The sequence below is a fragment of the Canis lupus genome, chromosome 21 (genome assembly GCF_048164855.1).
Source record: "Canis lupus baileyi chromosome 21, mCanLup2.hap1, whole genome shotgun sequence".
Taxonomy (NCBI): domain Eukaryota; kingdom Metazoa; phylum Chordata; class Mammalia; order Carnivora; family Canidae; genus Canis; species Canis lupus.
In genome coordinates, this window is record NC_132858.1 from 10,595,340 (window position 1) to 10,619,117 (window position 23,778).

At 64.2% G+C, this 23,778-nt stretch overlaps 1 protein-coding gene across 14 annotated transcripts in view; it reads right to left on the reverse strand.

The window, feature by feature from the left end:
* The window catches only part of BRSK2 (BR serine/threonine kinase 2), a 61,374-nt gene extending 38,015 nt beyond the window's left edge, over window positions 1-23,359 (reverse strand). For 9 of the 14 annotated variants that reach the window (XR_012013787.1, XR_012013789.1, XR_012013786.1 and 6 more), the window contains exon 1: window positions 23,183-23,356. Coding sequence is in view for 10 of the 14 variants with exons in the window: in XM_072790463.1 (XP_072646564.1) it covers window positions 23,183-23,276 (94 nt within the window). In the remaining 4 variants the exon portion in view is untranslated. Of the gene's footprint in view, window positions 1-23,182 lie in introns of all 14 variants that reach the window. The other 5 variants (XM_072790454.1, XM_072790453.1, XM_072790451.1 and 2 more) reach the window with 3 other exon arrangements.
* Window positions 23,360-23,778: the final 419 nt, after the last annotated feature.

Genomic DNA, 23,778 nt, shown 5'->3' on the forward strand with positions numbered 1-23,778 from the left:
AAAGACTGTTGGGTGGGGGAGCCCAAGACCCTACTGTATGCTGTTTACAAGAGACACACTTTAAATCCAAGGATGTACATAGGTTGTAAGTAAAGGATCATAAAAACAGGCCATGCAAACCCTTTGCACATGGGAATGGATGGGATCACCCAGGCTGACTATCAACAGACAACACCCAAGCTGACCTTGGGGTGCTCCCAGGTAAAGAGGAGGCAGCGAAGAAAACTGGGAGAAAATGGGTAGTAGAATCAGAAGGGGAAAAAAAGGACAAACATGGAATTTCCTAAGCTAAGTGAAGAGAGGAATAGAGGAGAATGTTCAACTGTATCAAACGCTCGTTGAGTGAGGACTGAGAAGGGACCATGGGTTTGGCACCATGTAGGTCACTTTGTTAGGGTGGCAGAGTCAAGAGATAAAGAGAAAAGATGTGGGTTCAACAAGAATAACACTTTTCAGGAGCTTTAATGTAAATGGAGGCAAGGAAAAGGAAGGTAAATCAGACTGGCATCTTCCCTCCATCTGCCTGAGGTCAGGAGCTAATGGAGCAAAAGTCCCTCGAAGTTCTGAGGACAAAGGACTCCCCACGGGGGCTGAGTGCACAGAGGAGGGAACTTCAGTTCTGAGACTTAGACTGCTTCTTTTCCAAGTAACTGTTCCTAGAAGTCACCCGACAAAATGAAGTGGTAGACCAGAAGGAAACAATGGATCCCATCCAGAAGGGGGTCCTGGGAAACCCCCTGAAGGTGACCTTTTATTTTTTTGAGAGAGAGAGAGAGAGAGAGAGAGAGAGAGTGAGAGAGAGAAGGGGGAGAAGGACAAAGGGACAGAGGGAGAGAGAGAATCTTAAGCAGACTCCACGCCCAGCGCTGAGCCCGACACGGGGCCCAATCTCACAACCCTGAGATCACGACCTGAGCTGAAATCCAAGTCTTGGAGGCTTAACTGACTGAGCCACCCAGGCACCCCTGAAGGTAGCTTTTTTAGAGAAACACAGCAGTTTGATAAGGACAAAGGGCTCTCAGAAGCAGGCTACCATGAACAAATGAGAACTGGATAAAACAGATGCTCTCTCTCTCTCTCTCCTTACCAACCCCTGTCCCCCCTCTTCTACTTCCCCCATTTCTCTTTCTCTCTCCCTCTATACAAATACATACACACACATTTGAATGAGCTTATGATAAATAGTGCAATGGGGGAAAAAAAGGCAACTGGGAACTCCAGAAAAATCAAAGGACTCCAAGAAAGTCATGTAATGCAAAAGGAATGTGTCACAAATGTAAACATCCATGGGATGTTAGAAAAGAGACTCCACTCAACGGACTTGGAAATCTCTGATTTTCCCAAATCCATAACAACCAGGTCTCAGAGCAGAACCACCAAGCAGGCACACAGACACATCTTCCTTCTAGTGGGTCACATCACTCCAGCCTCATGGACAAGGGCAGGTCATCCTGGTACACACGATCTAGCCCAGCACTGAATGACATTTCCACATTGACAATTACACAAACCCTCTTTGTGACTTCACTTTTGAGAGTCAACCAACAGTCCCCAGAAGGCATGGTGTGGCTAAAGCACAGACACATGTTATTTTGGTTGGGGGGAGAGTAGACGTAGCTTTTAGGAGGATGGGAGGGAGGAGAGGAGACGCTGCCACAAGTCAACGGAGCCAGATTAATGTGTTACAAATCGAACATAGGGGGATCCCTGGGTGGCGCAGTGGTTTAGCGCCTGCCTTTGGCCCAGGGCGCGATCCTGTAGACCCGGGATCGAGTCCCACATCAGGCTCCCGGTGCATGGAGCCTGCTTCTCCCTGTGTCTCTGCCTTTCTCTCTCTCTCTCTGTGACTATCATAAATTAAAAAAAAAAAAATTTTTTTAAATAAAAAATAAAAAACAAATCGAACATAGGAGGGTAGCCCCGGTGGCCCAGCGGTTTAGCGCCGCCTTCAGCCCAGGGCGTGATCCTGGAGACCAGGGATTGAGTCCCACGTCGGACTCCCTGCATGGAGCCTGCTTCTCCCTCTGCCTGTGTCTCTGCCTCTCTCTCTCTGTGTCTCTCATGAATAAATAAATAAAATTGTTTAAAAAAAAAAATCAAACACAGGAGCGCTAGGAAGAGCTGCACTGTCTGGCACTGGGGAGAGGGAGGTGCAGGGGCCACTAGGCACCACCTGGAGTGCCACTCCAGACTCGGGGGTGGGCTCCCCGCCAGGAGCACTAGAACTGAGAAGGGTTCAAAGAAGTGGCCTTGGGGGCTGCACTCAGGGAATCTCCCACACCCAGACCGCTCAGAGCACAGCCTGGAGCCCAGGACTTGCCCCGGTGAGTGCTCGTGGCCACGCGGCTGCCGCAGGAGAGAAGCAGGTAAGACGCGGCTTGTATGCACAGACTCTGGGCATCTTTCCTGCCACTTCACTCTGTCGCGTCACGCTAATGTACTGGGCTGAGAATTACACCAAGTCGGCCCCCCGGGGGGCCCGCGGAGCCCCGTTCGGGACCACGTGTGATTTGCTACACATGCACCACCTCGATTCAACATAAAGACAACCCGACAGGCAGGGCCTACACTGCTGCAGGGACCAGCGGGCAACCCCTCAGGGCAGCTGGCCGGCCTCCTGGACCTTGCAGAAAGCCTGGCCAGCACCTCTGCGCAGGTGGCTGCCCCAGACACGCCGAGACACAACTCGGGGCCACCCTGGCCTCCAACGGGGTACGGCCACTCCCCCACCTGCAGCCTAGCCTCCCAGCTGCTCCCTCGCCCCAGGCCGCCCCCCTCCCCCCGCCCACACTGCCCTGGGCAGGGGGAGGCAGCCCGTATGCCAGAGGAGGCCTGGGGTTGCCACAGGAGCCAGTAATGAACTCCGTCCATCCTGCTCTGGGTGCGGCTGGCCGTGGACTTGGAAACTCTTGAGCTGCACAAATCTGTAAGATCTAAGTACTGAGCACAGGTGGCTCCAAGCCAGGTGTTCCGGGGCTTCCCACAGCTGCCCTCCCAGGGCAGTGGCCTCAGGCCAACAGGGAAGGGGGCCCACAGAGCCCCAGTGGGAGTACCTGCGAGCTACTCATGGAAGCCAGCGAGTCCCCCTTTCCTCAGAGCAGGCCAACTGCAGGGCACAGGGCGCCCTCTGAGCGGCTGTAGGAGGGGCTGGCGAATGGCAGGATGTGGGGGGGGGGGGCGCGGCCACACCCCTGCCCCCAGGAGCCCTGTTCCCGTTTGAAGGCTAAAACACTGACTAACCCAGGGGGAACTTCAGGTGTGACTTTTTGGGTAAGTGCCAATCTTAGTTCCTATGTGAAATATTTCACTTTGAAAATGAAAGTAAACTCTTCTTTTTAAATTAATTGATGATAATTGTTTTCGAGCTAAAACACAGATCAAGAGAAAGCAGTTATTGCTGATTAGCACATGACAAATACCAAACAATTTGTTATAGAAAGAAAGACCGCTCTGGGCACCAGGGTGTGACACCGGTACCAGTCCGGGGGGAGGGGGGCTTCTCCAAGGGGTGCAGCGGGGTGGAGGCAGGGTCACCATGTGTCCCCACAGGCATCCAGGCACACGATCGCGGGCAGCCCCGCTCCCATGCCAGGCTCTGTGGATGAGCCTTGACCCCGGGGGTGGCCCCGGTCCCATGCCTGGCTGCTGGCTCCCTGGTTGGGGCTGCTGTTGGCCTTGAGCCCGCCCCTCAGGCCACGTCCTTCTCTGCACACAGCCGAGGCCCAGGAGTCAGCACATGGGGCAGAGCATCCCTGCACTTTCCCAGGAGGGTCACAGCTGCTGCCAAGCTCACCTGCCCCTCGGCCTCCAAGGGTGCTAAAGACAGCATGAGGAGCTGGTGCAGTGAGGGTGGGTAGTAGGTGCTGCCACCTGCGGGGCTGAGGTCAGGACCCCTCCTCTTGACCCCCATCAGCTCTTGGATTTGTGGGGTCAGGGGACAGCAGTGATGGGACAGTGTGGGAAGTCCCCCAGACAGGGCTCAGCCCCCACTCCACAGGCCATGCTCCATGTCCACGCCCCTCCTGACCTGCCCCTCCCCTACACTGGGTAGGGGGGCTCCTGGGGAGCTGGGGCCCGGGGTGCCTGGAGGGCAGGGTTGGCTGGTGGGAGGAGCACAGCCTCAGCATCCTGTGGTCCCAGGCACCTGCCAGGCCCCAGCCCAGCCTGGCTGCCCCACAGGTTGCCTGGCTCAGTGGCTGCACCCCCCAGTCCTGCTGGCTCTGGCTGCCCCTCCCCCGCCCTCTAGGAATACTTTTCTTAGCCTGAAAACAGTCAAATTAAGTCCAAGCAAAAAAAAAAAAAAAATGAGCATTTTACCAGCTATGAAATCTGTTGGCTCCTCCACCACCAGGAGCGGCAGCCACCCCTTTGCTGCTAATCACCATCTCCAAGGGAGCACGGCAGGTACACCCCGAACTCCTGAAATGACTCCTCAGGAAAGGGACAGGAAGCTGCTCCCTTGGCTGATCCCAGGTCTTTCCTGAGCCCTGCCAGGGGCTGCCGGGGAGGTAGAAGGTGGGCTGAGGAGCACCCCACCCCCCAGGCTGCTGACAGAGGGTGGTGGGGCTGAGGCATAGGCCCAGATGAGTGGGTCAGCTCTCGGGGGTCCCAAGGAAGCCCCTGGGAGGTGGCAGGCTGTGGGCTGCCGGGAGAGGCACTGCCAGGGCCCCGGTGACGGGTCAGGTGCCCCAGAGGGTGCTCACAGGGCACTGGGGCCAGCAGCACAGCAACTCCAGGACAGGCCCTGGGAGGTCGGCCTGCTCCATCTGACCCTGGCTCATGCCCCAGCCCTGAGAGCTGTGAGATGCCAGAGAAGCCGGCCCCAGGCCCCTGGTCCTTCTCAACAAGGCCAGCTGAACAGACAGCACATGGGCTCCTACCACCAGCTCGAGAGTGGTGGGGGCCTCTGGGTGGGGCAGGAGGACAGCCCCAGCCCCCTGGGTGTCCCTCGGCCCTCCTGCCCAGGCCCTACCCACATCCCTGCCCTATGAGTATTGCTTGTTTGGGGGAGTAGCACGCGGGGGCGATGACAGGGCCTCACTGGGTTGGAGAGCCTGCCCCTGAAGTGACCTGGCTGAGGGTCCCCAAGCCTCCCCAGCCACAGGGTGGGTGGTGGCAGACCCAAGGACTCAGCTCAGGTGCGTGTGTTCCCACCTGGGAACCTGGCAGCTGGGCCTCACCTGGTGCTGGTAGAAGTGCACAGAGTCCTTCCCAGGGGAGGCTCTCTCCTGCACTCTTGTGTGCACACAGACTCACAGTCATGCTGGGAAATAACCAGGTGGTCTGGGCTGAGCCCACCGGGCAGGAAGTTGCCTCTGCAGTAGGAGCCGGCCTGGCTCCACGGGCCCAGGTGACCACCCCAGAGGGCTTCCCCGCCGAGGGGGGGGGGGGAGGGAAGGGTGTGTGTCCCGGGCTGGCTGGGACTCGGCCATCCTGGGGTGGCAGGTGCCCCAGTGGTCAGAAGCCAGCCCAGGGCCGCTGAGCCATGCCTACTGCTCAGCTGCAGCACTCCCGGACTCTACCCACTGACCCAGGCTCTCAGGTGTCCAGGCAGGGGCTGTGGCCCAGGAGCAAGGAGGAAAGAGGGAGAGGTGGGGGAGAGAGGGCCCGCTGGGAGCAGGGGTGAGGCTGGAGCTCCAGTGAAAGGAAGCCTCCAGTGGGTTTGCCCTATGCTCTGGGTGCAGCCGGGCACCCAGGGGGCCAGGGTGGAGGAGGCTGCTCAGCCAGGGGGCCAGAGCTCCTACCCCACCCCAAAGGACCCCCAGCTGGTCTACAAACTACGTGCAGCTTCAGCCTCATACAAAGCCCTCCCCCTCCTCTCTCCTGCCAAACCGCCATCTGTTGCCATGGCAACGAGAGCAGAAAAGGCAGGCGGGACTAAGCGCTCTCCCCCCACCCCTGCTTCCTGGCTCAGTCTGCTGGGCAGGCTCCTGGGGTTGCGGCCCCCCACTGGTCTCTGGGCCTCCCTGCCCCCAGCAGGCAGACCTGGCCTCAGCCTGCTAACACCTGCCTCCTCCTGCACAAAAGGCCAGGTGAAGGCCCCCCAACCACTCCAGCCCCCCACCCCACAACCCCCACCACAGAACCAGCCGGCCCAGGGCAGGACCTGTCCCGCACCAGGGAATGGCTGGTGGCCTGTCTGGTCCCTGAACCACCTGCCCCTCAGGGCCCCTACCTAGGAAAGCCCAACCCCAGGAGCATCCACAGGAGGCCAGCCACCCACCCAGGCCCAGCCTGAGGCGCAATGTAGGCTTGGTGGAGAGGGTCAGGGCAGTCCTGGTGGCTGCACGGGGGTTCCCCGCAGGCGACCAAGCCACAGAGACACGGCCCAGCTCCGCCTACACGTGCTGCCTCAAATACACTCCAGATGGCCAAGGAGACCACCCAGAATAACATAAGCATCATGCTCTACTGTCTGGGGCTGCATATGGGCACCCAGAGGTCACGGGGTGGGTACAGTGACAAAAAGGCACAGAGCAGCAGCAGGCTACCAGGTGGGTCCAAGCACAGCGCCGCGACCACGGTGAGTTCCTAAGCCTCTGGGAGGCAGACACCACAAGGGCCCCTTTCTCCACGAGGCCCAGGCTCAGACAGGCTAGGTGACTTGCCTGGAGGCGCCCAGCAGGCGAGCAGCAGACTCCGTGACCACGCACAGCCTGGGACAGAGACTAAGCCCACGCTCTTTCTTTTTTGAACCTTGGTTTACATCTTAAAATCTGCTTCTCCGGCCGTGTGCCCTTGGCAGCGGCTCTCGAGGCATCGTGAAGGTGTATCCAACACAGACTCAAAAATGCTATAGTTCGTTTCTAGCAGGTGCACACCTGAGAGCCGCCGACGCCAACAGACAGCCGGGACGCCTCCCCCAATGGTCCTCAGGCGCCTGCGTGCTCCGCCTCTGCAGCAGCCAGGGGCCTGCCCCGCCTGCCTTGTTGGGCCTCCGCGTCTGCGGGATCAGCAGGTGTGCAGGAGAGCACCACGCGGAAAACCATGGGTCGGCCTCCCGAGTGACTCAGAGTGCGCAGGCTCCCCAGACCCCAAGGAAAGGCCAGGCGAGCTGGGGGGAGTCGGAGTCGGTCCTCTGACTGGCTCCTTGAGAAACACACCTATGCCACATTGTTCAAAAGACCCAGAGGTGAGATGAGTGATCTCCACATGACACCCCCACGTGGGGGCTGCCGGCCGGCCTGAGCAGGAGGACATGAGGACCCTCCTGAGAGCTCCAGAGGACCTCCTGGAGGACCATCCCCAGCCTGGCTGGGGCACGGGGCCTGGGAGTGGGGGAGCCCGCCAGGCTCAAGGCAGAGTCACAGGGCCAGAGGAGCAAGATGCCAGCACCCCCAGCTCTGTCCTGCCCCTTCTGCCCAGCGCCCCCCACAATTTGCTGACCACCTCCTAGATGGAGGCAGGCTCTAGAGCCCCCCTGGCCCAGGGCTCTGGGGTGTGGCCCCCATGATACCGCATCCACCTCCAAAGGCTGCTGGCCTGGGACCGGTCCACCAGGATGTGTCGGGGACACTTGACTCCATCCCACACAAGCAGAGACCTGCGTGGGGCCACAGAAGGAGCCGGGTCATAGTGGACCAGGGGACCCACCCCCGCCCGGGCCACGGGGGAAACCGAGGGATGCCTGGGCAGGGCACTGTGAGTTCCCCAGAGCGTAAGGCCAGAGGGGGCTTGGGGTTGCCCCAGATGCCCAGGGTGCTGGGAAGGGCAGGGAGCCTGCAGCCTCCCCCCTGAGCTGAAGGACCCAGGCACATGGCTGGTGGGAAGAGAGTGGGGATCCCCTCTTCAGAGTCACTGGCTTGGTGCTGGGCGGTTGCCACGGCGACCACAGAGGCAGCTAGATTAACAGGGTATGTGATGCGATGAGACACCCCTGCCTCCCCATGCCCCCCCAAGACAACCCCCCCACGACGAGCCACCCCCAGATGGCCACTCACCCGGGAGCCAGACACGAGGGCCTCTCCTTCCTTAGCCACATGCCCCAGGCTGACATCTGGAGTGGAGCATCACTGTCCCTACCTCCAGGCCGGGGCTCCCCCAGAGGGCCCACCCGCCACCAGCATCCCCAAAGGGTGTCCACCTACTATGCACTCAGCTCTGGACCCCATGGGCATGAGCCCCAGGCACTCAGAGACCTGAAGACCCAACTGAGAACCACGGGGCCCCCTGCCTGGTGGGAAGTCCAGGGGAAGTGAGGGGGTGCCCACCACCTGCGACCCAGCTGGGCCCTGATGCCCCTCTGCCCACAGCCCTGTGGACAGGTGGGGGCAGGATGCCCCAGGGGACCCCCAGCCTTATCTGGGGGGCAGAAAGCTGTGAAACCATCAGTCCCGGGGCTACACTGGGTGAAGCGAGAGCAGATAGCTGGCCCCTCCCCTGCTGCCCCTCCTTTGCCCCCCTGCCCAGAACCTGCGCCCTCTCCATCCTGGGAAATCCGGGCAGAACAAGCCTTCGAAGGGGCAGGCGAGCAGGATCTGCGTCTCCCGTTCCAACGGTGGCAGACGACCGACCACAGGAGATTTTTACTAACTGGTTTTTCAACTCAATACTGTAAAATTAGCCCAGTGAAATATTTTGATTAAGCCCAGTAACTTTTCAGAAATTCAATCTGGCAAATCGTGTTTTTTTTTTAAGCTACTGTCCTAGTTTTGGAAGCCTCAGGACTAGGGACTAATGATGGGGGTCACCTGCCAGTGCCTCAGGCTAGAGGCAGGTAGGGTGCAGAGGGCCTCGGAAAGAGGGTAGGCTGGCGGGGACCAGGCGGCAGAGGGCAAGGGCTGGGGCCTGGGGCTGGCACACAAGAAACCCTGCGTGCCAGGGTCACACCCGCCATGTGGACACCAGGGCATGGCAGGAGGAAGCCCTGTTGGCAGCCAGCAGCACCTAGTCCACTCCAGGAACTGCGGAAGTGGGGTGGGGCAGGCAGCAGAGGGACAGGGGTGCGGTGGGCAGAGCACCTGAGTCAGTCCTTGAGTGCCAGGAGGAGGGGGCGCCAGGAGAGGTGGGCAGCCGGCAGCCCAGGCTCTGGGGAGGGGGCCCAGCAGCACGCACAGACCTCAGCCGACCCTCCACTGAGGCTCAGAGGCCCTCCCTCCGTGCCTTCTCCACAGGGGCCAGCTGCCCTCCCGCCAGGCCCAGGGGCCCGCCCACCCTGGGGAGCCCAAGGCAGCCACCACCTGTCACTGCGCACACACACCCCCACTGCCTCTGGTGGCCAGCCACAGCTCCGTCCAACTCCACACACACCTGCTAGGGCTGGGGGACCCTCGGGCACAGGGCCAGGCCCAGGGGCGCCCACAGGCTGCGCCGGGGCTGCAAATACTTCCTAGAAGCCACAGGACCTCCCCGATAAAGCAGGAGCTGCGGGGGAGCCGGCACCAGAGGCCGGGCACCCTCCATCTGCCTGTGTCCCGGCTCCCACGAGCACCCTGGCTGTGTCCCCAGCCTCCATGACACAGAACACAGAGAAGCCGCGTGCCTGTGGTCAGGCAGGTGAAGGCACGGCCCACCCGCCTGGCCCGGGAGGGCTGCCCAGCGTGGCCTTGGAGACACAGGGGTCCCGCAGCCCAGCAGGCTGGAGCAGAAGGAACGAGAGGGCAGATGGACCCCCAAGGGGCAGTGGGGCCTCCTGTCCCCCAAGTGGGACCAGTCTGTGGTGACGTCACAAGAAATTGAGTCAGTATGTGCAAGGGAGCAGAGTCCACGGAGCCGTTCTGCACGTGGTCAATTTGGGGTTTAGCATTAAAAAGAAAAAAAAAAAACCTGATCTGCACTTTAAAAGGTACCTGACATGGTTTCCCCAAACTAGGATGGTGTCGTGTCCCACTCTCCGGGGCCAACAAGCTTGTGCCCCCTCCCTGCTCATGGGGTGGGTCACATCCTCTTCCAGACTCTCCCTGGGAGACCAGTCCTGGCTCAGGGGTCCTGGGCCGGACCCGGCAGCTCTACCTAGAAAAGGAGGCCAGGACGGAAGCCTACCACCCAGAACCCACTGGGTGCTGGCCTCACTCCACTGGACCAAGGCACAGATACCCCAGAGGAGCTGGGGGCGGATGCAGGTGCTGGTGGCCTGTGCCCCCACGTGACACAGATGCCAGGGCACTAGGGCTGGGATGGGGACAAACAGGCCACCCCCACGTGGCCAAGGCTGGCCAGGGAACCTGGGGCTGGGCTTGGGTGAGCACAGAGGACCGGGATTCCCCCCAGGCCCCTCTGCCAGGAGGCAACCTCCATGGGGGCAAACCCAGACGTGCTCGGGTGCCCTGGGGGATGTGCTCCCCAGACAGACGGACAGCCAGCCGCGCACCCTGCCTTCAGTTCCTGCAGAGGTCGGGGAGCAGACCCGCGGCCCTCTGCCCTGCCCCCCGGCCAGCCGGGGTAGGGAACCCGGAGAGCCTGCCCATCCCCGGACAGGCTCCGCAAGGATGTAATCTCCGGCGTGGGGTAATAATAGAATCTGCTTAGCAGGCAGTGGGCAGCTTGCTCCTTAGGAGAGAGAAAGGAGAGGCAAAGACCCGCCTGCCCACGCGTCACCCTCCCCGAGGCCCCGGAACACGCTCGACAGGCCCACCTGCCCAGAGTTGTCCCCGGTCACAGAGCGGGGGTGGGGGGGAGGCCACCCTGCCACCTCTCCTCTTGGGGCTGGCCCTGGGGTGATGGGATCTGCCGCCCAGATGGCAAGAAGGGGCACGGGGTCCCCGGAAAAGAGCAGCCCCTCCCCTGACGTGCCGCCGACACAACCTGTGGCCCCCTGGCCCCAGGACCCCTGCTCGGCACCCCCGGGCCAGCACCCTGACCTCCTGAGCCCCGCCCGAGCCAGGCCCTGTCCTACACGCCTCGCCCACCCCCACCAGCACCCACTGCCCAGGGCCCGGGGACAGGCAAGGCACTCAACACACGTAAACACACACACACACACGTACACATACCCATGTATTCTGTGCACTTGGAAACCTGCCAGTCAGTCTCCATGCAGGACCCCTGGGCACCGGCCTGGTTTGTGAAGGGCCATCCCCACACGCAGGCCACCTGTCCTGAGGCCACACACGGCAGAGAACCCGACCTCACCCTGCGGCACGGGGCTTCCAGGCTCTGTGTCTCCCGACCCACAGCCAGGCCTGCCCCCGCTGCCCTGGGCTCCTGAGCAGACAGAGGAGGAGAGGCACAGGGCATCTTGCTTCCCAAACACCTGGTCCACACCCGCCCTGTGCCTGCTTGGAGCTGACGACCTCCCCTGCACACCCATGCTGTTTCGGGGGGCTGCTGGCCTCTGCTCTGGGGGCACCAAGAGAAGTGCCTCCACGGGAGGGGTCGGCTGGCCTGCAGCCCTCTAGTGTGCCAGGACTTTCCACAGCAGCAAGCCCCTGAGGCCCAGCATGGAACTGTGGAGCTGGCCAGTCGGGGCCTGGGGAGGGCCTACCCACAGCTGCCAGCCTTCGAGGGCAGGGGCCCTGGCTTCCCCCGGGGGCTCTTATGAGGCTGCTGAAGGGCCAGCCACACAGAGGCCAAGGACAAGGACATGTAGAGAGACCCACCGCCACCCCCTGAGGTCCCGCTGCAGAGCCAGATGGGCAGGACCCTGCTTGAGCCCCTGGGGCTGTGGCAGGGCTGTCACCCAGGACTGTCACCTGGAGGCCACCAGCTGGGCTGACTCAGGATACTGCACATGCCTGGACACAAGGAGCAGTGAGTGAAACCCGCATGGCCAGCTGGCTCTGGCTTGTTCTCCCAGCCCTCAGCTGGATGTGCCCCTGCGTCCAATCCCCCTGCTGGGCATTGCCACCCCCACCCCTGCCCCAAGCCTGGCTCCCAACAGGGGGCGTCAGCACCATCAGCCTGACAAGGAGGTGATCCCGGTAGTGATCTGTAGACTGAGGCTGGCGTGGCCTGGGGTGGGGACTGGCCACCCTTCTGGGCCTCTGAACAGGGACAACAGTGACTGACCCCCAAACGACCCCTCTGGGCTCCACATACCACCCCTGCAGACACCAGGGCAGTACATGGTGATGCAGAGCCCCAAGGTCAGAGGGCCCATGGCTAGCTGACCCCAAAGGCAAGCTGTGGAACAGCTGAGCACCCCACGGGCAGAGGGACCCAGGAGGGGGACGCCTGGATGTGGCCTGTCCCCACCTCCACAGGGCAGCATCCAGGACAGCAGCTCTCTGTGGACACTGAGGACGATGCATGCCCCACCCCTCCCCGGGCCAACAGCAAAGCTGGAAATGAATCTGATGGGATACTCCCCTGAAGACCCTGGGCCACTGGTGCCACCTGGGGTCCCCTCCAGCCCCCACCACACCCCCGATACATGTGTTCCGCCAGCCAGGACAGCACAGCCCACGTGTGCAGGTGCCCTCGGTCACTCCGTGGCATCTGCTGGAGGATGTTCTATCTGTGCCACTTTATGATTAGTTATAAATCCCTTGGGATTTGGGGTTTAGAGTCAGCAAACCTCCAATCTGAGACAAGCCCTCCGCCTCTTTAGAGATAAGCCAGCATCAACCCCTCGCCATCCGCCAAGCCCAGCATCCCTCCAACAACCGGAAACACTCCCTCCTCTGCCTCATTCTCAGCCTCTGCTGGGAGATGCCCACGCCTTACCCCCCACCCCGGCTAGCCCAGGGTGGTGATCTTGGGACTGAGACCCTGGCTTCCTTCCAGGGGCCAGCCCCGAGGAGGGGGCTGCAGGAGCTGACTGGGTGGGGAGCTGGGCAGGGTGCACCATGGGCCAGGGAGGCCGGGACATGGGAGGCTGATAACCTGACGCCTTCACACCCCCACATCTGTGACCCCAGGTGAAGGGCTCAAGCAGGCACAGCCCTGACCCCAGCCCAGCGCCTCTGGCCAACCCAAGGCCGTCCACCAATGGTTCAGCGTCTCGCAGAAACTCCAGCACTTCACCCACTGTCAGGCCACAAGACCCCCTGTAACAAGGGGACTCCGGAGGGTGGCAGGGGTAATAACTGGCCGATGGAGACCAGCCTTCCTTCCCGAGGAGCCTCGACGGTGTGGGGCGTCCACACACTCCAGAGCACCGGGCCAGGGGACTGGTCAAGGTCCGCTGGGTTGCTCTGTACCCTCGCAGCACTGCCACCCCCACACACCTCCAAGGGAACCTGCCACTGGAGATACAAGGCAAATATCAGAGGGGGGCCAGGGGCTGCTCCGGGAAGTCACCAGGAATCAGCTCCAGAGCCAGGGAAGGCTCCATCGTGCCCACAGCCTGGGAGGACCGGTGGCAATGACGGTCGTGACCCTGTGAGGCCTCGGCCCTCCCCTTGCCCCTAGAGTCAGTGGCAGCTCCGGGAGACCTGGCCACCAGCTCCTTCTGCAGGGACAGGGGTTGGTGGGACCGGGGGCTGGGGTCTCCCCTGGGAGCCTCCACTGAGCAGGTCTAGCACCCAGGAGGCTTCCACCCCCCAGCGCTTGTCAGCACAGAGCGGTGCTGAGGCTGGGAGGCAGGTGCAGGAGCCTGCCAGACACCTGGACCCTTCCCACCGCCGCAGAGGTCTGAGGACAAGCGGCCCCGCAGCCTCCCTCGGCGGGCGGAAGCTGCAGACTTCAGCACAGCCCCGCTGGACAGCTCCCCGCCCGCCGCCGGCCCTGCAGGACGGGCCCAGGGCGCCTTCTCCCAGTCCCAAGACCCCAGGGTCAGGGTACGGCCAGCAAGCCCTCCACCCAGGCCGGGGGCACGACTGAGGGCTTGTGGCTGCTCCCCCTGGAGATTCAGGAAGGGGGGGCGTGGTGGGGGAACTGCAGGCTGCAGGCGTGGACCAGTCTGCCCACCCGCACCCCACCCCCCTTTGGGTCCCAGTGGTCCTGCGGGGGTCAGGCCATGCTCCGGGGACGGGGCTCACAGGGACTCCAGGCGGCCCATGCTGTGCACGGAGGTGGTGGGTTACCTCGACCCGGGTCCGATGGCCCAGCAGCACGGGCACGCACATTTGGGGAATACAGCAGTGCATACAACGTGAGCCCTGACTACGGGGCAGGAGGGGCACGACTGCCCCGAGCAGCCCTAGCACCAGGCGGGGGTGGCAGGCGTCAGCGGCTCCTAGTGGGTCACATGTGGAAGGCACAGGCCAGGCATGCTAGCAGAGCAGCTCAGTGAGGACAGAGCTGGCACGTGGGCCTGCGGTGGGCAAGGCCGTGGCCACCCCGCCCGAGCTCTGACCACTGCACACACTGCTGTCCATCCGCCCTTCCAGCGTGCCCAAGGCCAGCAGGGAGTGCTCAAGCCGGCATGCAAGGAGAGGGCCACACGGCCGGGGTGGGGTGCTGGTGTGGAGCTGGGGCCCAGCGAGACACAAGGGGGGGCAGAAGGCGCAGCTCACACAGGGAGGGCATCTCTCTCGCCCACACTCCTGTGGCTGCCAGGGGCCTGAGAGGCAGGACCAGGGAGGACACTGCATGACCCTGCATGACCCGCGCTCCTCCAGATGCCTTAGCCCCACTGGGCCTGTCCCTCTGTGCCCACGGCATGCAGGGAGGCTTCCGGCCGGGGCAGATCCATGGCCCCAGGCAGGGCTGAGCCGTGTTTCACTGCCCCACCACCAGCACCAACCCTGGAGGGTTCGGGGGCCGGAGAATGCAGCCCAAGCTGCTGCCACGCACGGACAGGACAGCTGCATGCAGCTCTCCTCACCTCTGGTCCCCTCCAGCATCAGCAGCACTATGGGGGCTCAGGAGTGCAGACCCTCACGGCTCTGGGCCCAGGGCCCCGTTGGCCTCCACACGCCCACTGCAGAGACCTGGCTGGCAGTGGAGGCTCAGCCTCCGAGAAACAGCCACTTCAAGTTAAAAATCTCGCATCTGGCTGGATCTCTGCCGGTTTGGGGAATCGGTGCTAACTTCAGAGGCTGATTTGGTGCTGCGCTTTTAGAGTCTCTGTCAGACACACACACAAAATATTTAAACTGTGTCTGGGGCTTGCCTCCAAATAATGTGGGATAAGGGGTGGGTGTGGGGTGAAATGGGCCTCGTGTCGCTGAGGCTGGGGTGGGCTCTCGGGGTTGGGGGCCCTTGCCCTGACTTCTGCATCTAAGAATGTCCGTGTGTGGAAGCCCCAGCTGCAGTCCTGGGAGCCGGCGCGGGGCCCCATTGCAGGCAGGCCCCAGGGCAGAGGCAGCAGGACAGGGCACGCTGGTCCTGCAGGGCCCTGGGAAGGGACGGATCAGCCCCCCGCAGTCCAGAGCTTCCAGGCTGGGGCAGCCAGCACTCCGAGGCCCCAAGACAGTGCCCTTGCTCCCTGCACCCCACAGCGTGGCACAGCTGCCCAGCCCAGGCTTGCCACAGTCCCCATCCTCTCTCCCCTAGAAGAGCTCCGCGAACATCGCACCTGCCAAGGGGATGAGTAAACGCAGCAACGCCTCTGTCCTCATTTCTCCCCACAGTCCCCTGCCCGGGCCAGGGGCCCCCTCTGGCACCATGGCCAGCACGTGGCTGGAGGGGGACACTGGGCACAGTGGCCAAACCAGGCCCCCTGCCGAACCCCAAGCTGGCTGCAACCCCCACCCAGTGTCACACACGAGGAGCACCGAGGACCTAAGGACACAGACGACAGACAACCCATGCAGTCACACTGGCCCCACAATGTGAGCTCTTCACTGAACACCCGGTGGGAACCCTGCTGACCCCGGGGACCCCGGACAGTCACAACACCCCACACCTTCTGGCTCCTGCAGGCAGGCAGGCCCTGACCCTTCCAGGCTCTCACACACCATGCCAGGAGTGGATGCAGGAGGGAGGGACAAGGGAGGGCCTCGGGGTCACACCGACAGCACACATCTCAGCAGTCCCAAGGCACCCGGGGCTCCTCACACCCTGAAGGGCAAAGAGGCTAGAAAGTTCTGGGGTACTGCCCATGGTGCTGCTCAGTGAGGCCCCCAGGCTACACCCAGGCCCCTGGCCAGACAGTGGGGGGGGGGCTTTGTCCGGCCTCTGCAGACCTGGCTCCCGACCGCCCCCCACCACCTGTGCCCTGGGCTCTAGCTTGAGGTCACTGTCACCACCCACGGAAGCTGGAAAGGACAGCCTTGTCTGCTGCTGGCCCCCAGCTCCCAGACAGCGAGGGTCCCACCTCAGGGCTGCCTCCTCACCCCAACCCTGCCTCACCCAGCGGCCACCTCTATCACCGTCCCACCTGGCTCGGCCCCCGTGGGAGGCCTCCTACCCAGGGAGACAGCTACCAGGGCTCAGGTGAGCTCTCAACCACGCCAGGCTGGCCCAGGCCGGCCCCTCCGCTCTGGCCTCCGGGCCTGCAGTCCAGGCTGACACTGGCCACGGGGAGGGACCCATGAGGTTCCCAGGCGGCCACCCCCAGCACCCAGGGCCACCACGTGTGGCCTCCCCAACCCCCTTCCGTCCTGACCCTTGGCCCAAGCCCGTAGCTACCCAGTAGGTCCCTGAGCCAAACCACCCCTCACAGATGCCACATTCCTGGCCAGGCAGCCTCCTGCCACCCCCGCAGACCGCCCGCGGCGGTGACACGGAGCCGCAGCCTGATGTGTCCCGGCTCCTGCTGCGTCACTCAGGCCACACAGGCGCTGTGTGGGCTGCCCTCCCACCTCCACCCTGGGACCAAGGAGGCCAGCGTGGGCGGCAACGGTGGGGTAGCCCGAATCCCAGGGACCCTCAGTCCACCAGCCCCCAGCCCAGGGCCAGCAGGCCCCGGGCATCTCCTGTCCCCCATGGTCAGGCTCACTGGGAGGGCCTGCAGGAGGCCAGGGTGGGGGTCGGCCTCAGGCCCCTGTGTGGACAGGGATGTGGTGACCACCTGGGGAAGTAGCTCTGTCCTCACCAGGCTGGCACCCCCGGGATGTCACGTGCTGCTCCACAGCTTCAGGACCCTTGAGATCCACCCGGAGGCACTGCTGTCCCGGGGCACAATGAGGAAACCGCCGGAAGGACAGCCGTGGGGCCGTGGGGAGCACTGCTGGCTCCAGAACACTGGTCCCTCAGAGGCTGCAGAACAAGGCCTGGGCCACCTCTCGGCTGGGGCCCAGCACAATCCCTGCTTTGTCCCTGCGGCCTCTGTCCCAGCCCAGCCTCCATCTTGTCCAGCATCCGAGGCAGCTGGCCCGGGGCAGCCCTGACTAGCTGGCCGGCACCCCCAGGGCAAGGCCTCGGGGAGGGCGCGGACAGCTTGGCCATCCCTGGCCTGGCTCACGGGCCCTCCCCCCACTGGGCCTGGGGCTGAGCCGACCTGGCACCAGGGAAGGGCCCATCAGAGCAGCTGTCAGGAGACACCAGCCCTTCCTACATCTGAGAGGACTTTCTGTAGAGTCCTGATGAGCCTTGGGGGTCCCTCCTGTCCAGAGACCCCAGATGGGACCTAACGGATGTGGACCTGCTGTCCTCCTGCCAGAGAGTGGCCACAAGAGATGAGCCCCTCCTAGTGACCTCAGAAGCTGTAGGAAACCCTGCCCTGGAGGCTGGGGGCTGAGGCTCCAAGTCCATCAGCCACTGAGCTCTAGACTCCAGACTGTCCCTGGCCTGGGATCCAGGCCCAGAGCCACCCCATGCAGTTCCAAGGTGGCCACAAAGCCCTCTGGGCACCCCCTGCATACCTGGAGAGATCAGCCAAGATGGGAGCCCATGGAGCCACAGGCAGGCAGCAAGCCTCCTCTGATGGCACAAGTGCCCTGAGACGCTCACTGCACAGCAACAGGCCACCAGAAAGTGCCAGCACCCCCCGGGCACAAGGATGCTGTCCACCGGAGGCGGGCATGGGCGGGTGGGGGTTCTGGGGCCTGGGGAGCTCCAGGCACAGCCACACACCAGGGTGGCCACAGCGGTCACTGCCTCCTCCCCCAGCACAGCCACTTGATTTCTGAGCAGCCACCTCCTCCCAAGATCCCCAAAAAAGCCAGCTCTGAGTCCCATGGCCTTGAAGGCACAGGTGTTCTCCAAACCGAAGCACCAGGTAACCAGAAAGGTGCCCTGACTGCTCCCGGGCAGCACCAGTCACAGAGCCGCATCTGCAGGCAGCACCGCTCAGCATCTGGCCTCTGACCTGGGAGGGCTTCGGGCATACTGAAGGTGCCAGGCACGGGGCAGGGCCGATGCTCAGGCACAGAGGGCACAGACAGTGCGTATTCAGGCCCTGGGGTCACTCCACAAACACCTGTGAAAACCAGAGAAGCAGGCCTCCTGGCGGGGCCCAGGCCAGGCTGGCTTTCTGGCACAACCCGCTTGCAGCCCTACAAAGTCCTTAAGGGGGCTGCTCCGGGCGGGGCGGGGTGGGGGGCGGACAGGGGAGCATAGGGAGCCAGCCCTGGAGGCCCTGGGCCCACACGCTTCACCAGAGGGTATCAGGATGCTCCTGGCCACTGTCAGGCAGGCTGGGAATGGGGCAGGACCCAAGCCCCTCACCTCGCTGCTCCTCTACCCCAAACACCATCCTGGGTGGCTGTCACCCCACAGCCTTCCGCAAGGATCTGCTCTGGCCTTGCCTCTGCACTTGCAGCTGGGAGCACCCCACACCCAAGTGGCTCTAGAGACAACCTGGCACCTGGGCACACTGGGGCCTGGGAGGGGCGGGTGCTGGCCTCAACGCTTCTTGCGGGAAACAGCGGGAGCTGGCCTGGCAATGCCTGCTTTCCCCTTCGCGCTCCTGCCCATCTGTGCCCTCTGCCTGGCATGTCCTTCCTGCTACACTGGGCTCCCCAGTCCCTGCAGAGCCGTCACTGCTGCCGTGGGGAGACAGGCGGGACCCGTGAAAACTCAGAGGTGCTCAGAGCGTCGGCTGACCATAGTGGGCAGGGGACGCTCTGAGACCAGGGTCCTAGGCCTCTGGCCGCCCCCAGCACCCTGCCATCTTTACCTATGGGAAACAGCCCATGACCCCAGAAACCTCCACACTGAGCTACCCTCCATCAGCGGGGACAGGCCCCCAGGGACAGTTCTTGGCCCAAGCAGGGGGCTTCCCGGAGCACAGCCTGACTGGGGTAGGGGTGGGGGGTGTCTGTCCCAGTGGGTCGCTGCTGGGACACCAGCTGATGACGCATAAGCCCTTCTGACAGCTCCAGGGGGAGCTGGGGGAGGCCAGGTGGGGGCTCCCCACAGGCCCCTAGAGCTCTGCCCCCAACTACTTGAGAATAGGGTCCTGTTACTCTGAACTTTAAACAGGGTCTGTGTCGTGAGGAGATGGGCTTTACTTCCCACCCCCAAGGAGCTGCTGCCCTTGACCAGAGCACTGGGCTCTGAGCCTGCTTCCTGGCTCGAAGCCGGGCTAGACAGCAGAGGCAAGCCTGCTGCACTGAGGGCGGAGGCTCCCGGGGGTGGGAGCGGACGGCCCTCAGACACAGTAGCCAGCACATGTGGCCGGAGGAGGCCCACCCCACTCCCCACTTGGCTTCCCTTCCCTCTGCTGTGGCCACACCCCTTCTCTGGGCCTCGGGCCCCCAGTAGTCCCCCAGGGCAGACCCCAGACAGCCCTCCCACCCCCTCCTCCAGGGCCCATGCCCTGCAGCTTCTCGCTGGCTCTCAAGCTGCCTTCTGCCCAACTTTCTAAAACCAAATACGCGCTCGATGCCCCAGGAGCCTCCCCTCCCACTCCTGCGTCTGGCTCTGGGCCCCCATCTGCTCCAGCTCTGGACCGTGGATCACTATGGGTTGGCCTGTCTCCCCCTCCCTCACCTGTCCCATCTTTGCTGGCTTCCCCTACCTCAGGACTCCCCTCCAGCCTGCCTGACACCAGCACCCCACACGGACTCTCCTAAGATCCCTGGAGGACTCACAGGTACACAGCCAGGCTCCACCCCAGGTGAGCTGCCCAAGAGCCCCTCAGCCCCACCTTCTCTCATGGGCTGGCCTGACTCTTCATCTGAATGCCCTGCCCCAGCTCCCTCCTCCTCAATCCCACCCATAGACAAAGGGCTTCTGAGAGCTCCACACCTTGCTGCACACCTTGCTGCGCACCGCCCCCCCCCCCCCCCGAAAACAGCACACAGGGCCTGCTGCCCTCCACCTCCTCCTCCCATGGGGTCCTCTGGGCTCATAGGAGCTGAGCCTCGTCCACACGTGCTGAGTTCTGGTAGGGGCAGGTCCTCCCGGCTCCATGTCCTGACAGGGCTAGAGGGACACAGGCTGGAAGGCCACCCAGCGTACGCCACACGTCCTCCTAGAACTGCTCAGGCCTCCCCCGTACCCACTGGAGCTGCCTGCTGCCCCCCAGCTGAAGAGGCCTTTCCCGCATCAGGGATAGGACAGAGCCTTGGCAGTGGACTCTACCCCATGCAGGGTTGCCTGGCCCCCTGCAGGTCCTGAAGACCTCTCCCCCTACCTGAAAACATGACAGTGGCTGGGACCCAGGCCTCCCCAGGGCTGCCTACACGGGTGACCCTAGGACGCTGAGGGCTGCCGTGCAGAAATGCCCAGCCAGAAGGAAGATGACCTTGAAGCCACAGCCACAGCAGTCCCGGAAGAAGCAGCCTAACACCGAGTGACAACCCGCTTGCTGAGCCCAACACCACACATGCAAGAAAGAAGCACCCGCCACTGAAAAAACTCAATAAAAAAGGCAAGCAGGACCCTACGGCCACCAGAGGGGCATCGGGCTGGGTGGAGGGGGATGCTCCGGCCACATCTGCACTCCACACTGGGCAGCAGCCCCTCATCCCCGCATCTGGCATCTTGGGGGCAGAGCCCACCTCCCAGCAGGCTGTGGCTCAGGACACGCCAGCCGGGGTGCCCGGAGCACATGGGTTGAGAGACCCAGTGGCCGCCCAGGACTCCCTGCCCGCCGCAGCTTCCCTGTTCCAGGACCTGGGCAGAGCGCAAGTGAAGAACAGGGAGGGCCCAGGCACGCTGTCATCCAGAGAGGGAGGCAGCACTGGGAAGTGCATTCTTCCGCTGAGGTCTCCTGGCAGAGAGCCTAGCCCCAGATAAGGTCAGACGTTTATCTCCGGAGCAAAAGGACAGGCCTGGGAAACTGCAACTCTCTTGGCATCTGATGCCAAAGACCAGTCAGCAAGCCGGGTGGCCAGGCCTGGTACCCCCACGCCTCAAGGCCCCACATCCACCAGACTCCAGCTGGCCCTCCAACCGAGGGGACAGAGACAGGGGCACAGTACCCCCCCCCCCCAGTCCTCCTGGGAAGCCAGCACCCGATGAAGCCAGAAGGAATGTGGGATGGACAGAACCGCCCCCCCCCGGGGAGGGGGCCTCAGCTAGACCAAAGCAGACTCCCCTCAAAGGGCAGAGGCACCCGAGGAGGAAGGCTGCTGGCTCCATGTGCCACTTGGAGCTACTCCTAAACATCACATGGCAACGTGTTGTTGACACACACGCGCGGCATATCCTTTTGTATTCATTACTGTTAATTACAGTGGAAACCTCCTGTAATTAACTGTACAACAGTATAACTCGATGAAGAGTACGGAGACCAGCCCCTGCGCACGGAGGCCGGCGAGCACGGCGCACGTATAATTCATTGCTGTCACCACTCACACGACGACGTTTCCTTATAATCACATTTTATTGGTACGATAATTAGATTATTTCACTGCTTCCCACATTCTGCTGCCCCAGGTCCCTCCCCCACTGAGGATTTCACCAACTACAGTCATTCCTCGCAGGAAACATGCATATTTTGAACTCAGATGAACACCGGCTGTCTGGCACCTCCTCCTTGAACCCGGGCCACTGCACCCCACTCCCAACGGCGCTGCCCTACCAGCAGAGGCCCCTCGGGGCCTGAGCAGTAGGCACAGAGGCTGTCCACTCAGAGTGCAAGAGGGACAGCTCCCCACCCCCCCAAGTCCCGTCACAGCCACTGCCTCAGGGTCTGGACCACCTGCCTCCCTCACACCACCTCTAGCTCCACCTCTGTGCCGCCCAGGGGGCTTGGGCAGGGCCTGCAGCCTCCCAGCCAGAGCAGCTCCCCCCTGGGCCCCCACCCTGCACCGGTAGGGTGGGATCAGCAAGGCTGCACCCTCCTCCTCCCCTGGTCCCTCCCCTGCTGGCCTGGGGTCTGAGGAACTTCCCAAAGAGACAGGGGTAAGCAGTCAGGCCCAGCGGACCTCTGGGCTGCTAGGAGAGGCCCATCCTGGGAGAAGAAAGAAAATGGCTGAGCCCAGCCTCCCACAAAGCCACTCTGTGAACGCCTGGCCAGCTGGATGCGGGGACCTAGCCTGATTACCAGAAAGACAGCCGGGACCAGCCGGGGAGCCCCCTCCTCCCACAGGCTGGGGTTTGGGGATCCAGGGCCGGAGATCCGGGATCCGGCCAGGACCAGCCTCCCGGTCCCTCCCCTGGGGCAGTGCAGTGTCGCAGGCAGCGCGCACAGAGGCTAAGAGGAGTGCCAGGCGCTGTCCAGCCCAGCGAGCCGCCTGGGGACTCTCCACTCCCACCGTGCGGGAAGGTCCCAGTCGGGCCAAGGGGCCTGATCGTCCGCTAGACGCGCGGGCCGCCTCCCTGCCCGCCTGCCCGCTGGCCGGCCGCCGCCGGGAGTTGGGGGTCGCGGCCGGGGGCGCGCGGCCCGGGGCGCAGCTGCTCGGGCAGCACGCCTATTAGCGCGGCCGCGGCAGACGGCAGATGGGCGCCCGCCCGGCCCCCTCCTCCCGCGGCACAATGGGCCCGGTCGCTCGGGCGCACAATGCGGCCGCGGCCGCGCACCTGCAACCGGAGCCGAGGGGCGCTGGCCCGGCCCGGCCCGGCCCGTGCGCCCCCGTCCGCGCCGCGTGTCCTTGGGCCGCGCCCGGCCGACCGCAGCCGCGCGGCCTGCGGGCTCCTCCGCGGGACCCGGCGCCCAGCCGCCCATTGTTCGCGACCGCCGGCCGGAGCCGCGGGCCGGGCCTACAGCTCCCCGCTCGGGACGACCTCCTTCCGGGCCTCCCCCCGCCCCCGCCCCCGGCGCGCAGTCAGCACGGCCTCCCCGGCGGCGGGCCTGCGCGCCCCTGCGCCCCTGCGCCTCCGCGGCGCCCGGTCCCCATCCCTGTCCCCAGTCCCCTCGGTGTCCCCGGGCCCCGGTCGCCCCCGCCCTCGTGTCCCCGGGCCCCATGGACCCCGGGTCTCCCAGAAACCCCCCGTCCCCCCGGAGCCCTGGTCTCTCCGGCCCCCGTTCTCCTCGGCGTCCCCGGCCCCCTCGGTGCCCCCCCGTGCCCCGTGTCGCCTCGGCGCCCCCCGAGCCCCCGCTCCCCCGGCCCCCAGCCCCCCGCGCCCCCCGGCGCGCACGCACCTGTCTGCCCCTTGCCCAGCGTCTTCTCCAGCCGGTACGGCCCCACATACTGCGCGTGCTGCGCCCCGCCGCCGTCCTTCCCCGTCGATGTCATCGCTCCCGGGCCCGGCGCCGGCGAGGTGGGAGCCCCGGGCGGGCGGGCGGCGGCGGCAGGGAGGGGCCGCGTCCGTCCGCGTCCGTCCGTCCGTCCGTCCGCGCGTCCGTGCGCTGGGCCGGGTCGGCGGCGCCCGGGCGGGCCGCGCTCGCTCCGCGCCCCCCGCGCCTCCCCGCGCCGCCGCCCCCCGCGCCCGGCTCCGCTGCGGCCCGGCCCGCGGCTCTGCCTCCGCTCTCGGAGAGGACCGGGCGGGCGGGGGCACCAGGCTTCCGCCGCCGCCGCCGCCGCCGCCGCCGAGGCCCGCGCCCCGCGCCCCGCGCCCCCGGCGCACGCCCGTCCGTCAGTCCGCGGCCGCGCAGCCCAGCCGAGCGGAGCCGCCGGGCCGAGTCGAGCCGCCGAGCGGAGCCGAGCCGAGCCGAGCGGCCGAGCCGAGCCGAGCCGAGCCGAACGGCCGGGCCGAGCCGAGCCGAGCCGAGCTTAGCGGCCGAGCCGAGCCGAGCCC